Source organism: Anneissia japonica, unplaced genomic scaffold (genome assembly GCF_011630105.1).
Source record: "Anneissia japonica isolate Jap-2015-1 unplaced genomic scaffold, ASM1163010v1 scaffold665_len1252844_cov201, whole genome shotgun sequence".
Lineage (NCBI taxonomy): Eukaryota > Metazoa > Echinodermata > Crinoidea > Comatulida > Comatulidae > Anneissia > Anneissia japonica.
Genome location: NW_022757135.1, coordinates 156,453 through 173,710, shown reverse-complemented (window position 1 = coordinate 173,710; position 17,258 = coordinate 156,453). Strand labels below are relative to the sequence as shown.

At 36.7% G+C, this 17,258-nt stretch overlaps 1 protein-coding gene across 2 annotated transcripts in view; it reads left to right on the top strand.

The window, feature by feature from the left end:
- Nucleotides 1–6,867: 6,867 nt before the first annotated feature.
- Nucleotides 6,868–17,258, top strand: part of LOC117124468 (atrial natriuretic peptide receptor 1-like) — a 35,901-nt gene continuing 25,510 nt past the window's right edge. Inside the window, exon 1 of one of the 2 annotated variants that reach the window (XR_004447977.1) lies at nt 6,868–7,905. Coding sequence is in view for 1 of the 2 variants with exons in the window: in XM_033270704.1 (XP_033126595.1) it covers nt 7,179–7,905 (727 nt within the window). In the remaining variant the exon portion in view is untranslated. The remainder of the gene's footprint in view (nt 7,906–17,258) is intronic. The other variant, XM_033270704.1, reaches the window with a different exon arrangement.

The window sequence follows — 17,258 nt, the reverse complement described above, 5'->3', positions numbered from 1 at the left end:
TTACCTTGTGTTATTGATAAATACCACTGTAAACCAGACAAATCTATTATTTTCTTTGTATGACAGATCACGCTTTCCATTTTTCACCCAGCAAATAAATAACTATAGTGCTTATTCAGTAGGCCTACAAGCTTTATAAAACATGATAAAGACACACTTAATGCGTAGGTGATATAATCTTCATACATATCTTATTAAAAAGTCCGAAACCATTTACAATGGTCTACTTGTTTCTACCTCTTCTATGCGATACTTTCCACGACAAAGATGCTGTTACAATCAATTTTTATGCTGTCTATCAAAAAAGAAGACTGTTAAATATTATTTCTGTTCCTGATAGAATAATCACTTTGTGTGCTGTGCACTTAGTTGAAAGAATATATTTTTGTGTCTTGGTTCTATTCCATTAAGTTGTTTTTCTTTGATGTCGAATAGCAATCGCACCAGCTTCCCGAAGTCTTTAGACCTTCGTTAAATCATGGCCTATTACCACGTTAAAGCAGTACACATTTCGGGAATGGACCAGTGGATTGTCTTATCTACGTGTGTGCTACCTGAAGCTCTGTCCACACTAACAATTTTATGTGACAATTTTTTTGTGATGTGCCCATATATGTGCTTGATGATGTCGTATTACAACCAAATATGGGCATATCACATTTTATCAATTTAAATGTGATAGTGCGGACAAAGCTAAATTTAGCATTCGGCATTTCACTAACTGCAGCCGCGTGGATTTTCCCCCAGGTGATCACTTCCCCTATTAAGTAGTTGCTAAATACAATCACATCAGCCAAGGAGGCGTGGCTTGTAAACTTAACTATTTCGCCACGATATGCCTCAAATTAGCGAGGACATTGTTATTTATAAGGAAAGTTAGAGGAATCAAATAACAAAGAGATTTAAGAATAGAAAACGTATTTCCTGTAGACCATAATCCGTCAGATATGCATTATTGATTTTATTATTAGCAATATAAAATTCAAATATAGGTCAGAACATAATACTTTACAACCACTGGTCGCAAGTTGAAAAGTGCATTTTTCAATATTTTAAAGTATTTCTTAGTGCAGTCTCTCATGGTAAATACTAGACGATCATAGGCACATTATAATTACTATACAGTAAGTAGTTTGTGAGAAGCCAAATTATACATTATTGGTACGATATTTAAAGAATCATGAACCTTACACCAACATTTAAGAAGGACCTCAAAAATATTGTTTGAAGGTTTGCATGATGAAGTAATAATATATAATAATGCTTGCGGTACACCAGTAGACAATGGCGTATCTACGGTCAAGATTGATCATCATCGCAACATAAGGGTGGTATTTGAATCTGCATTCGTTGCCGGTGTAAAATGGGTGCAACTCGGGATAAACCAGGACTTTTTCGTTCATGTACAGTAAATGGAAATGTATCCGGTATCATTCCGGAATTAACACTTGTTTATTTTGACTTTGGCAGTGTTAAAGGGATATTGTTTATGGTTATACGTAGGCCTACGGGTCTATCTAAAACCGGCTACTCACTGCGCCCAATGGACGCCGGCCGATGCGATTCTATAAAGAACACAATGCGACGACGCGCGCACAACGAGCGCAAGACTGCCACAGACCGAGAGTCAGCAGACGGCGTCGCGTGGTCTATCGCTCATCGTGAGTGGAGTTGGATTCGTCGTGCGACGGCCGTACGACCGTCGCGTCGTATGACGCAGTGAGTTTATAGTGAATCAGTTTATTTAGTGACGTAAATAAGGCGTCATGTAGATGCCTCACCTTTGGAGACATTTATAGCGTATATTAGGCCCTACATGGTCCCTATGCGATGAATATACCTATTCTAGTGCTAATAAGCAATTAGTAGAGCTCGGATAGTACACTATAGGAAAATTATTATACGAAAGTTAGATTTAATGCTTGAAAAAATTTCCTGAGGGCCTGCAAGGCCCGAAGGAATTTTTTGAATGCATTAAATCTAACCTAAGTGTAATAATTTTCCATTTAGTGTACGATGCATGCTCTACTAATTGCTTTATAAGTCAATCGCCGTCTTTTAGTTTTAGTTTAGTTTTAGGTTTTTGTAACCAAACTGTTGTAGCAGTCATCGGTTGCTATAGTGATATGATCAGTAAACGTGTGCGTATTTACATTTAGCTGTGCGTATGCTGATTTTTGCTCCTGCAGTACGCGTTTGGACACACATCAGCAGTACAGTACGGATACGATGAATAACTATTGTAATTTGTATTAGCCTGGTTCTCACGACAGCCCTAGTATCCGGATCGGGAGCTAACCGTTAGCGCTAATCGTTAGCACCTGCGTGAGAACGCCCGATCGGTTAGCGCTAACCGTTAGCAGGATCCGGATCCTGCTAACCATTAGCTGCCGTGTGAGAACATAGCCATTGTGTTAGAAAGAACTTTTTGTAATGCTATTTTGATAGACTTTCGTCAAAGAAATAAATATTTCAGCATTCGAGAGAGAATACAGTCACGTCCTTTTTGGTCGGTGCATGCACAGGTAAAATCGTGCGATGATTTCATAACTAGGCTAGGCTACGGCCTAGTAGTAGTAGAGTACCGGTAGTAGAAGGAGGCCTGGGCGGCCTCCTGTCTGGCCGTAAGCCTACATCTAAATTGTTCCTTGAGTCTTTAGAATAGGTCTAGAATATTCCTATTAAAAACGTTCAGTTTGTTGTATTTATGAGGGTCCATTGATTCAATGAATTCCTTAATTGTTCATAATTAATATTGAATTTGAAGTAACTTTCTTCGGGTTCTAATTAAGCTTGTTTTACAAAAGAAATTTTCAATTACAATTCAATATTTATCGCACGGTGCACGATGTCTTTGCGGTGACGAAAAAATGAGGAATTTTTTTTTGCACACGAACCTAAAAAAAATCAAGCCAAGTGATTTGATTTGGTTTGATGCGACGTTCCAAACAAAATACAACTAAATAGACAGTACAAATCAAAGCAAAATACCATAGTTGGTTACTTTATTGATACATCAAACATCTTGATAAACAACATTAAAGAAATACAATTACAACAAGACAATACAAGAAGCACAAACTTCCCTCTCCATAAAAACAGCTCATGTGTGAGGAGTGGCAACAACCATGTCAAAATATTGACTACTCTTGAGACTAATGAATTTATCATAATCATTTAAGCTATCAAAGCTGTTTATATATACCATCCCTAACGTTCGAAAATAAAGTGTATCTATGGTTAGAGTAATGAGTGCAGTTTATTAAAAAGTGCAATTCATCCTCTACCTCACCATAACTACAATTGTTACATATTCTCTCATCGGGACTAATTGTTGGTCTAGTATATCGACCTCTCTCAATCATTAGATTGTGAGCACTGGTTCTCAGTTTACTGTAATACGATCTGAAACTTCTCTTTAAAAAGTAGTTATAAATTTACAATAAGTACGTATCTTGTTTTGAGTGTTACTAATACTCTAGGCCTAACCATTGATTAGAGAAGTTATCTTTTAACGAATCAGTAATACGTGTATTGAGATTGGCTAAACTGAACGTGTTTGGTTTAATCCAAACATCATCTAAGTTACATTCATTTTGTAAAGATGATATACCAGACGACCATGTATAGCCTATCCATTTGTTTGAATCGTAAAGGTTTCTATTATCAGTTAAAGCATCAATAGCAAGTGATTCAGGGGTGGCGCCAGGATTTGCCCGACGGGGGGTCAGATTTCCCCAACGAAAGCAAAGTGGGTGTGTTCGACCTTCAATTAAAAGGTTTCAAATGTGGTCCTGGATCGAAGCCCCGAAAATTTTGACAATTTAGGGGTTTCAAATGCCTATTTAATCGATTTTAGAGTCTACTAATATGTAGAAAATACATATAATTTTTTTTCTCCCTGACGAATTATGCTTTTTCTCCCCGACGGGGGCGGGGGGACAGCTCTCCCCGGCGGGGGTCCTGCCCCCCCCCCGCTGGCGCCACCCCTGAAGTGATTTAAAATCTTTTCTACACTTTTCATTTAGAGAATGCCAATATTTAACAGCATGACTAAACATGGATATTAACACGGGGTAGCAACCTAGTTCGCATATGAAAGTAAAACGGAAAGCAAAGCTTTTAACTTTCTACCACTCTTGTTAAAGATCATTGCTTTAGTTTTTGTTTTTTTAAATATTTACCGTCAATTTCCATTTGTCGCAATACATCTTTAACTTATCTTAAGCTCTGTCTACACTATCAAATTTCCTTTGACAAAAAAATGTGACATACCCATATATAGTAATGCTATGCCTATATATGGTCATGGTGTGATGTCATCATGACCATATTTGGGCATGTCACATGTTTTTGTCACACAAAATTTGATAGTGTGGATAGAGTTTAAGGCATTTTGCAGCCCAACACGTGTCTCTGATATAATCACAAGATCATCCGCGTATAAAAGACAGGAAAGAGGAGAACCATTCAGGTTAACCGTATCACATGCGGCATTGAAAATTGAAGGTAAATCATGTAAAAAAAGATTGAATTAATGCGGACTTAAATTGCATTCCTGTTTAACGCCCATAGACGTAGAAAACGTATCTGTCAGCTTAATATTACATTTTATGGAGAAAGAGACATTTGTTTATTTATCTATTATTATTATTATTATTATTATTATTATTATTATTATTATTATTATTATTATTATTATTATTATTATTATTACGGAAAATGTTTAAAAAGTTACTGCTAACACCCATGTTGTTAAGTTTAACAAAAATTGCATTTCGCCATACTGTTTCGAAAGCAGCTTTGAAGTCTACAAAACAGACAAATAAGTATGACTTGCTAATGTATTTATCGGTAATCATTTTAAGACCTAGAATGTGATCACTAGTCCTAGCACCTTTTCTAAATCCAATTTGGTTTTTTGGTGTCGATTTTTTTTTAATTTTCCACGAAAACATTTAACCGGTTGGCAAGGATTGAGCAAACTGTGGTACGGTAACAGGCCGTTTCAAACCAGCTGCAACTCGGTCCATGGCTTAAGACCGATGAATTCTATGGGAGTATTTATCTTATTGATTACTACTGCTAATGTTATTTCTTAATTTCCAAGTAACAGTATTGTTTCGTCAATGTAAGATTGAAATACATTCATTCATTTTGAACCCAGCTTGTCCTTTCAACACATAGAACGGAACAGCGGAAAACCATTTCTTCATCTAAATATAATGCAATGGCTTGAGTCAGTTCCATCTAAACTGTTCCTTGTAAACTGTCTCGAAAAGGAAATTAATGCAGCTATTTGGATCGTCGCAAAATGATAATATGCCTTAAAAAAAAAAGAAAAAAAGAAAGAAATGAAAGAAGAAAAGAAAGCAAAGAAAGGAGTAAAGAAAACGAAAATGAAAAGAAGAAAAAAAAAGACAAATAAAGAAAAAGGAAAGAAAAGAAAAGAAAGAAAGAAAAATGAAAAGAAAGTACTAAAATAAAGAAAAAGAAAGGAAAAATAGGAAAAGAAAGAAAATGAAACGAAAAAAGGAAATTGGTGATTGTGAAGTTGCAGAATATTTTTGTAGTGCGCCCCCTATATCCACGACGATGATGAAATCTTAGAAGATTGGGAAGCCCTGGGCTTACTTTGTTTTTTTCTTTCATTCTTTTCTTTTCTTTTTTTCTTTTTTTTTTTTTGCGAACTTTGGATGGGCTTCTTTTTGAGATGGGCTTCTTTTCGAGGCTAATTTTGCAAAGTAAAGAGAGGGCTTCTGATCAGAATGAATGCTGTAAATTTTGGGAATTACTATTATAAACCAATAATATTTTTTCTATATATAAAAAATATATATATATATATATATATATATATATATATATATATATATATACATATATATATATATAGTTTATTAAGCATAACCTGGCCCCGTGGGACAAAAGTACATTTCTACTGAACAGGCTACACAATTAGAAAGAAAGAAAAAAAAAAATCAAAACAAATCAACATCAATTGTTCCTATTTGACATATGTTTTTTTATATTTACTCATATATTATAGACCTATATATAAACAAATATGTGGATAATATATAAGAGTTTATAAAACCTCAGAAAAACAACATTTTATCTTGGTACGTCAGTTCTGAGTTAGCGTTTTTTGCTGGTCCCTCTTAGTAGTAAATCTATCGTTGTTTCTTATTAAAAGATAATCGTAAAATATTATGACTATATTGAATGGCCTTTCATTACAATTTATCTTATTGCTTGTTTTCTTATCCGAATTGAATATTTCTTTAAAATGTATTAAAGAGTTTAAGTCAATCAAACTGCGTTAAATATAATTCTGGTTTTTTTTTAATGATGATGTTATATCAAAAGTATATTATTATGATCGTAATAATGATCAAAAAATTACAATTGCACATTAATATACTTTTGTAAGTACAGTAGGGCATAAAGTAAAAAAAATAGGAGAGGAATGCAAACTAAACAATTATCTCAAATAATTTAATTTACTTGTTGAGGTGTTTGGTACATGGGATATCCAATTTCTAATAATTATTTCTACTCCCAACATTACAGAGGCCCATATTTGCCATGAGCCACCGTATTATAACTACTAACTATTATTTAAAAAGTAAGATAGTGTTTATTTTATAGCTTTAATAAAATGTACAAGGTTACAGTCGATAATATCTCTTGTTATGACTTTAGGCCTACATTTTAACACTTACACGCATATTATTTTATTACACTGGACAATACAAATACTCCGATAAGCATGTATGTTTACTACACGTCTATGATTCACGTGGTCCTGTAAATTTTTCATACGCTTGATCTGTTGTTCCCATATAATTTAATATGTCCTGCTATTTGACACCATTGCTTTAAATGGCACTCCACCTTAATGTCGACATATCGGCCAATGATTGACAGCTTATAATGCTGAATGAAGGTAACTGTATTCTGGTCTTCATTTAAAACATCTAAACCATTAATATCGTAAGTGATACCGATACACTGATAGGACGTGCGACCAGGCCATACGCCTAGTAAGATATCGTTCGTGTAACATCTATAGGTATAGCACTACACGCTACAGTTATGGACCATTTCCTTAGGCACTGACATAAATTCTTAGAACTGTATTTTGTCTACTGTATTATGATTGCTTCGTTAACCTGATGATGTTGATTATAATTCGCATGATTTTGTTAATATTTTCTTTGTTAATGTTATCGACGAACTGTGCGGGGAAGGATTTTCGTCTTGGATTTCTTGTTCCTTGGGACGGATTTTGGCCAGTTGGTCAACGAGCTGGAGGAGCTATGACGGTGGCTATTGAGACGATCAACAATGACTCGAATTTTAGCGCAATCCACGATGGCGGACACACACTTAGTTTCATATGGAATGATACAGATTGTGATACTTCAAAGGGATTAGCTAGCATATTAGACATGTACGAAAAGTATTCAGTTGATGCGTTCATTGGCCCAGGATGCAGTGTCATCTGCGAACCAGGCGGTTACCTTGCAAACCACTGGAAGACACCAATGATCTCGTGGTCATGTTCAAGCAGCGCTCTGTCTGACAAAAATCAGTACCCTAACTTTGCCAGGTCAACTGCCCCCACCGAAAAAATGTCGCCGTTCTTTGTAGAAATCATGAAACATTTTGAATTTTCAAGGGTAGGCATTTACTTTTCATCTCAACATATATGGTCACTTGCGGCAGATGCTTTTAGGAATGCATTTAGAGAAAATGGTATAGAAGTCTCAATTTACCAAGTATTTGAGCCAGGGAGCGATAATGAAAAACATTCAAGTGGGCATCAAGATGCATCCGATTCCGTCAGTACGTTACAGATTGAAGGGGATGCGTTAGCGGAAGCTAAATTATTAGCTAAAGGTAGACATATTGTTATTAATAATATTTTATAGTTTATTCAAATTTTTGAGTGACTACTCGTTCCCTTTCAAGACTAACGGAAGGAAGGATGGCAAAAATGCAAATCAAAGTTGTATACCAGCCCAGTGGCGGATTCAACGTGGTGGGGGTGGGGATTTTTTCGAAATTATTAAAAAAAAAAATGGAAAAACAAGGAATATATTGATCAAATTTAGATCTGAGAGTGTCATTTGCGGCCATAAGAGATGCCATCTAAGGTGGTCTAGACTCAACATCAGTGAAAGCCCCTCCCTAGGCCCCTCAATTTCGAATTCCTGGATCCGCCACTGCAGCATACAACAAGGCAGGAAACCAAACCAGTACGAATTAATATTTAGAAGATAGCTTATCACTTACTGTTTTACTTCAGTATAATAATTTCACTTAGACTTATGACTTTTTATTGATTATTTAATACGCCACATACAATATATCAATTTCACTTTTGACAAAAAAAAAATGACTTGTATCTTATAGGCTTGTAAACAAATATAATTTTGGTCTTTTTGTTTTTACTGATACTGATAATTCTTTATTCGACATAAAAAGTACATGTTAAGCAAATTGCTTTCCTTGGCAATACCACAGTTGAATCGAAATCGCATGAGGATGATAAAAGATAATTCAAGGAAATTAGCATTATAAAAGAGTTCATCTTAAATTGAAACGCGTTAAGATTTCACTCCAAAGCGCCATAAATGTACCAATAGAGAATTGTCTTAGTAAATTTCGACGGAAATGAAGCGAATTCCTCGATGTGTATTAAAAATATTCCAAAACCTGCATAAATATGACTACAATGATTCATTTACCCTTACTGAATGTTCTCTTTATGACTAGCAATTTCAAATGAAGTGAAACATTAACAAGTTCGGGAGCACAGTAGTAAAATGGGACAGCTGTTTCCAATTAAGTCATTCGTTATTACAAATCCCAATGTGAGCTCTGAGTCAGTACCCCTTGTTTGCATATGGAAACAGAAAGTCGAGCGATAAAAGTAAATAGTAGACTTAATAGCTGAATCTAAGTACGTATACAGATCAATGCTGCCTGATCACAGTTCTTTCTGAACTAAATTTCGAATTTCTCAAACCCACCCACAATCACCACCACCCCAACCACAATCACCACCACCCCAACCACAATCACCACCACCCCAACCACAATCACCACCACCCCAACCATATGTTTGTGAAGTAAAAGTAAACCCTTGCCGAGCGACTAGTGTTCAAGGGCTGGAGCTTATCTCCAGCTCTGTAGCGTGATGCGGACGAGAGTGTAATACTTCCACTGGGTGGGACGCTGGTCCACCGCAGGTTACTCGCATCAATTTTCTGGTACCCATTGATAAAGCTGGGTAGACGGAAGCATTGTAGATAAAGTGCCTTGCTCAAGGACAAAAGAGAAATTCACAGCGAAATGCACCAACCATGGTTTGTACAAGGGTGTATCGTGTTTCGTCCTTTGAATCACATGTGGGGGTCACGCTTAAAGAACAATGTTCTCAGAGGGGAGAAGGTCAGGATAATGCGTGTCTGCTGCCGAAGATCTTGATGTAAATACTCGTTGAAAATAATTTTAAAAAATGGACATTATAGGTGCATATGGATAACTTATGCCCTAATAGACATATGCAAGCGAATATTACAACAACCAACGATTATTTGCTAATGATAATGGAATAATCAGAGCCTCCAACTCCCTGATGACGACGTCTTCGATTTGTGAAAATATTCACATTTGTAAATCGTTCATTATTATCATAGTGTATTTTCATTATTACTATCTTTACTGGGGCTGACGCAGAGGAGGTGCAGACGGCGCGGTCGACCCCCCCCCCCTACTTTGTATTAAGAAAAATAATTGTATTGTTGTAAGGTATGAGAGTGAAATTTCCGGGCACCTAGAGGCAGGCGCGGATCCAGACCTCTTCGCACCGTTCGCCAATATTAAGTGATAGCAGTGCCTGGTGGTCTGGCGACAGTTGTCGGGAAGGTTCAACCTGGTTCAACTTTTCCGATTGCATTGCAGACGCAGACGAATCAGGGTGCATTGCTAGCTGCCCTGCGCAATCGAGAAGGCACCCCGATTCGTCTGTGAAACACAACTGTCACGACTGTCGCCGATAGGGTGTGCGGTTCTATGGAAACCGAGCTAAAACGCTGGACCCGCGCCTGAGAGGTCCCTATTCTCAAAAATGTTCTATTACCTCAGCCCCAACCATGGGTGGAGGCACGCACCCCCTACCGCCAAATCCTGCATCTGCCCCAGCTTTATAATCACAAACACCTTCATGATCATTTTTATTTATTTTTTTAAAATTTCAATTCACATCCAACAGCGGGATGCCCGCCTTTAAGAGAATGGAATACTTGTAACAATGACAAAACCATGATATAGGCCTACCAAACACGGATAAAAAATTATCAAAACCCTAAACATACAAATAACTTTTAACTTTAGTTTTAATTAATCCTAACGAAGTAACATAAATATCAATAGTTTAATCAAAAAGAGAAATTGAATTGAACGGAGTATTTTATTTGTCATCATCATCATCGTTATCATCATCTTCGTCATCATCGTCACCATCGCCATCCTCAAAATCGTAATCATCGACATCTTCATTATCCTTTGTCTCATCATCATAATCATCACTATTATCTTCAATGTTATCATCCGAGTAGTTGTCTTCATCGATACAGAAGTGTACTATAATCGCTTTGTTTTTCATTATTACCTACAGCAAGTTTATCTTATAGGCCAATAAAATACCGGTATACGCGGATATCTACATCATACATTATATGTTGTTGTTATATGGCAGCGGCGGATTCAGGGGGTAGGGTGGCGGGGAAGTCCCCTTAAATTTTTCAAAATTTTAAAAAATGGAGAAAAGGGGAAAATTGCATTCAAAATTAAGTCTGAGAGTGCCATTGCCGGTCATTTAGAGGTGCCTTAATCATAAATTGTCTTACCTCAGCCCCCATCCATGGTGGGCTGAGGTAGTCTAGACCCATCTGGGAGAGTTGCTCCTTGGCCCCCTCTATTTCGAATTCCTGGATCCGCCACAGTATATAGCTGTTTCCAGCAGTTCGTGCTCTACCTCTCTCCTCCCTTCAGTATTGTTTACAATTATCAAAAGGTATGCTGTACGTGTTATTCATCAAACCCTTTATTCAATATTGGTCAAGGACTGACCATTCAAATATCCAAGATGATGCCCTGAAATAAAATAAAACGTGTGAAATACAGCATCTGCTTGAAGGGGAGCGCAATCGTGTCAACAGTGTAAGCATTAAGTCAATCTAGAAGATTACTCACACATCCATTATCTCTGTTCGACTATTTCACAACCGACACTGAGGCCTATCCATCAAAGGGCGACCAGCAAATATATAACTCTTCTATTAAATCTGAACTAATTTACATACTCTAAACTAATTAAGTCATCGTTGATCTTCATGTTTAGCAAAGGATGTCCTTAAGTGAATCGATGCCATTTCGCTCTTTTTGTTAAGTTAAATTATAACAAAATAGTTCAGCCTTGCAGAAAAATAGTCATGAGTACTAAAATAATATGGTTATACTACTTGAAATTCTCAAAAAAATTTCACATTCAGTCATGCAGTATAAATGCAATTCAGATACAATGTGCTCATTGACGATAAAGTTTCAATAAAACTACTGACGAATCAGAACACGGCCAGAGATACACGCTAGTCCCACAGACACTCGTATATTTTCTCACAAACGCACGTGCTTACGTACGTTAGCGCTGCCGTTTTGTGGGACCTCAGGAAGAGTACTCACTCTTGTACTGGAAGGAAAAGCCGAGGGCAAAAGACAAAGAGGAAGACAACAACAGACATGGACAGATGACATTAAGAGCTGGACGAGACGAACAATGCAAGAATGTACAGTAGAAGCAAAGAACAGAGACAGTTGGAAGGTCATTTCACGTCAACCTCAGAAGAGATAACACCATGGAGAGAGAGGAAGAGTACCCAAGGGGCGGGGCTTTAGCGGAACGCCATTAGCGTAGATGTACGAGCAAGTGTACATAAAGATGACAGGTCTTGAAGTTCCCCTTTAGCACATCAATCAGGCATGGATTACATGCGGTTCGTGTGATGGAAATAGATATACAAAAGTGTACTAAACTAATCAATACATTTCGCAAGTTATTTTAACAATATCTTGATTATCTTAATTGGTTAAGATAATTCCTATGTAGGTCGGATCCCGTGAATCGTTATATGCAAAGATTAGATAGGTTTCGGAAGCTAACGGAAACAACCAATAGGCCTAAGTTTATACCATAAATTTTTATCTAAAAAAATAGAGCAGATCATCCTCTTTCACCGTCTGTCATTGCGTTTTGAGAAACCATCTATCATATTTAGTTTATGAGTTTTCAAGTGCGAAACGGATTTTGTAGACACGAATCAGGAAAATGAATATTTGACTTATTCTTATTCATTATCGTTTGTCAAGCTTGTGAAGCAACTCCGCTAAGGAGGTGCATTCAACGCTGTTTGTTGGTCTGTCAGGATTACGCAAACATTGAATGAATGGATCTTTATGAAATTTAGAGGTAATTAAATTCTTGATTGAAAAAGTAGTTGTTTGCCAATAATACAGTAAACTACCAATATACGAGAATAACCTTGAAGTAATAAAACAGATTCAAATGGTAAGCGAGGTCTACTAAACCATCGGATACCTCGTTATTAGCGGCTGTTCTAAATAATGTAGGCCTAAGTTTAACACTCATAACCCCGATAAACAATATAGGCCTATAGGCCACAACGATTATCCCTTGTTGCTCGTACTGAATGGTGCTGGCACTGGAAAATTAAAAAGTTTCAGATTTCATTGTAATGCTTGCATGAATTGTGGATAGCACATACCGAAATATCTTAGCGGGAAGCAATAAATACGAAATAAATGACAATACTAATAATACATATTTAAATAGTAGTAGTATATATAAAATAAAACAATGAATATGATATAAAGGCATAGAAAATTCCCAGAAACAGGAAGAGGAATAATGCAATGAATAATATAAATTGGAACGTAACAGAAGAGGACTCTGATAAAGAAAGAAAAATCTCAGCCTCCAACGGAACTCGAACCCGGGACCTTTCACATACATGGCGCACGTCGTAACCATTTCACCACGAAGGCACTGCAGTGATTCAAGTGTCCGGTAGAATCTGTATGACGTCACGATTTTGATATAACGCTAATATTGCATCGTATAATAGACCTACATACCGGTGTATGTATATGTATGTATGTATATATGTGTATATATATATATTAGAATGGTGGAGACAAGCAATAATAACATAGGCGGTTGACGTTTTTCCAGAATATATAAACAATTATTAAATAACGAATATTTCGGGAGCGGCTGCTCTCTTCTTCAGTGTAATGCCTACTGAATTAAAAAAACACCGGATTGAACAATTCATTAGTTCAAATATCAAATAGAAATCTAATGATAAATAACCGATAAACAAAAAGATTTGCAGTACATAGCCTAACTATGACGTTTCAAGTACAATTTTCTAATCAATAATTTCAAATTAATCTTGTTTTTTTAACACAGATCTCAATACATAACTTAGCGTTGATGAAATGAATACAAACCTTCACAAATAGATTTGACACTTTACAGCTTAACATTCTATTTATTGCGGAAAGAGTTACAATTGAATGGAACAATTGGCAACGGGTGTGATAAATCAGTAGTGGATGTCTATATATTAACTATCAGACGGTAAACGATTGGAATGTTTTATACAGTAGCGAACACGTTAAGCCTGGTTCGCATAAATTCGCTACACGCTTTCGCCGATAGGTTTCGGTGACGCTGATCATTGGTCGAATATGGGAGAGCCTTCCCGATTGCGAAGTGGACGGGTACGCAGTGCAACGATTGCAGTGGAAACACTAGCTGTAGTGTTGCGATTTTATGGAAACAGAACTTTACAGGCCTACCAGTATGTATAATGTTGGGGTAAATTCGACTTCGGATCGTGTCCCCTCTCAAATCCGCTCATTGATGGGGTAGCATAAGGGAAATAATAACAGGTTTACATTATGTTCTTTCTCTACCGCGGCCGCGTGCCGCTGTATTAAAAAGCCGCACTAGATTGTTCTAATGTACGATGAAATAATTGTCAGGACACATTGGTTTTATTTGAGTTGCACGTCATTATACGGCACGTAAATTGATTATGATTCCGCCAGTTATTGATTATCTTCAACTTGCAAAATGCATAGGTAATAGGCCTATGCTTTTTAATCAATTTCTAGGCACCCCGTAACCATGAAAACGATATACAAACAAATAAAAAGTTTATTTTAGGCCCGTAGTAATCGATGATATTAGTGAATGTTTGGATGTCAGAGCAGTTGATTACATTAGCTAGGTATACCAGTTAACCGCTCATCAAACTAATGCGGAAATCGTGCGTCACTCATATCGGAGTAAGCACGTACTGAGTATTTGTATTGACTATATATCAACAACGACTAACGACTAAATAGTTATCCAGATTGTAAATCAAACCTTGTGTTAAGATTGAGATGGTAATCTCAGGTGTATACATGATAATTTCCGTGAGCCCGCATTCAAGCAGTTGAAAATATGTGGCAGTGGCACTGGGGAAGGTGGGGTACACATCCTAAGGAAATAGTTGGTCCGTCAGGTGCCTTTTCGTTAAACACTTACTACCACGAACATAATATTCTCAATTAGTTAAAGTTTACCTCACTCCCCTCCTCCTTAATCTTTAGCTGGTTCCCCCAAGTTCTGCATCGCTTTCCCAAAAAAAATTACCCCTACCCCATCTCAATAATTTACGCCACTGTATGAGAAATTAACTTGTCGCCTATTGAGCCTATATTCAATTTTAATGAACAATAAGGTCTTAAGTCTTGAATAACTGAGTGTAGGTAATTGGTGTAACCTTTCCGGAGTGTAAATTTAACTTAAGAGAGCAATGAATGAATGCGTGTCTAACAAGCACAGGTGTTGTCCTACACGTTAACCTTAACCTTAACTGATGACGTCATAATTTATTCATCTTGCGTTGCGGAGTACGTTAATTTCAGGATTTTACGTGCGTTAGTTACAGATTTGCGCATGCGTGTATCGATTTTTTTACAAAAGGGGCGGAGTTATCGCGTTGAATGTTGGGTACTAACGTTAAATTTAAGGTTAACGTCGTGCGGCGAAAACGACCTACTACCTTTTGTGGGACCTTGGCAACAGTCTCCAAGGGGCGGGGCTTTCCGGAAAGGTCCATAGATTGTGATTAACGCTCACCTGTCCATTGACATTGACGTGAACAGGTACGGGACACGTGCGCGTTCCGTCTTTATTGCGCAACAGTTCATTATTACCATCAACATCGCCATCATCATTGTCATCACTATCTTTATCATCATCATCATCATCGTCGTCGTCGTCGTCGTCATCATCATCATCATCGTCATCGTTTTTCTTATCTTTTTGCACTGGTTTTTCCACCCGGCACTTTAGTCACTTTTCATGCTTGGATCTTTTCCATACTTTGGATAGACCATATATCAAGGATGTGCCTCCTAATATTAGTGTCAATCTAGAGTGTGGTGTGGACGTGAGGGCCAATTAAAAAGGTTTATGGGCAAATACTCTACACAAGATATTTTAAAAACGAGTAAACTGATCTGAATGAAACTTTTAGAATAGTTTAAACAAGTTACAAAGAGAAATTAATGTGTTTTTGGTGACGATCCAATTTAATGTGTAAATTTGAGGGTCTTTTAAATTTCTGACGTCCCAGACCTAAATATCTTACAAACCTTATCAATGGGTCGAAATGAAACTTTCTATAATAGTTTGTCTTGGTCCAATAAAGGAATGATTACATTCAAATGAAAACTTCCCAGACCAGATATTTCAAAAATTTATAAACAGATCTGAATAAAACTTTCGGGAAAATTTAACCAAGTTAAAATGAAGAAATAATTAAATCTTCGTGATCATCCAGTTTTGGATGTGAATTTGAGGGTCATTTAAAGTTCCAACGTCCCATACCTAAATATATCCAAAAAATTATCAATGGATCTAATTGAAACTTCCTATAATAATTTGGGTTTTAGTCAGGATTTGGGTGTAAATTTGAGGGTAACGTCTTAGACCAGATTATACCAAAAACTGACCAACTGAACTGAATGAATCTTTTTGGAAAATTTAACCAATTTACAAGGAAGAAATTTTTAAATGTTGGTGACGATCTAGATTCAGAGTGTCAAAGTTTTTCTGACGGGCATTTTGGTAACTTTCGTGCTCTTCAAGCATTGTCCAAGCAAAGACCATATCAACGATGTGCATATGAAATTATGACATCATCCTACATCCTTTTGAATATTATAGCAGAATATTATAGAGGTTTTAACTAGGTAAAAACCCTATTCTGTTTTACAAACAGACATAGTAAGTCTAGCTATTATTATTATTATTATTGTTATTATTATTAGTTCCTATGCATGTAATGCAATAAGAACTATTGTAATCACTCTTGCTATTTCCTATGTTTTTTTTTATTGTGTGTAGTGTGTGCGTGTGTGTAGACATTTATGCAAATGCGCATGCGTCAAAGAAAAGTTTTCCGACATTTTTTTTAACATCGCGATGCGAAGATCGATGTGAAGTTTCTGCAGAGTTCAGTCAGAGCTCACGCTAACCGACCGGAAAGTCGGCATGGATGAAACTATTTTGGTTTTACAGCAAAAAAAATCAACTGCTGTAGGCATAGGTATTTTGAAGAAGGCCTAAAATAAAACTAAAATGTTTTAATACTTGCTGAAATACATAGTTTTTTCATTTAGATCTCCATGTCCATGCGACGTTTTTTTCTGTTGTATACGTATGAGTAGTCATGTGAAGGTACTATATCCCCGACATTTGGCTGTGCATCAATGTACTCTTTGAATGCAAACTGAAAACATAAAGGCAGCCGACTGTCGGGTACATAACGACTATCTAGCTTTCCACAAAAACATGAGGCCTAAGCTAGGCCTAGTTCAGTATTACTGCGATGCGAGGGTGGTTAAATCGTTCAGTCAATGATATCGTGTTATCGTCTAATACAATTAAATAATGTGTGTAATATTTAAGAATGCACCACGTGGGTAGCTTTCTTTGTTATGCGGTAGTACTGTAGTATACGTAGCAGAGTGACGGCAGAAAGCTAAGCCTAGCCCAGGGCCTAGATCGTGTACGTTCTTGATCATCGTAATGAAAACTTCGG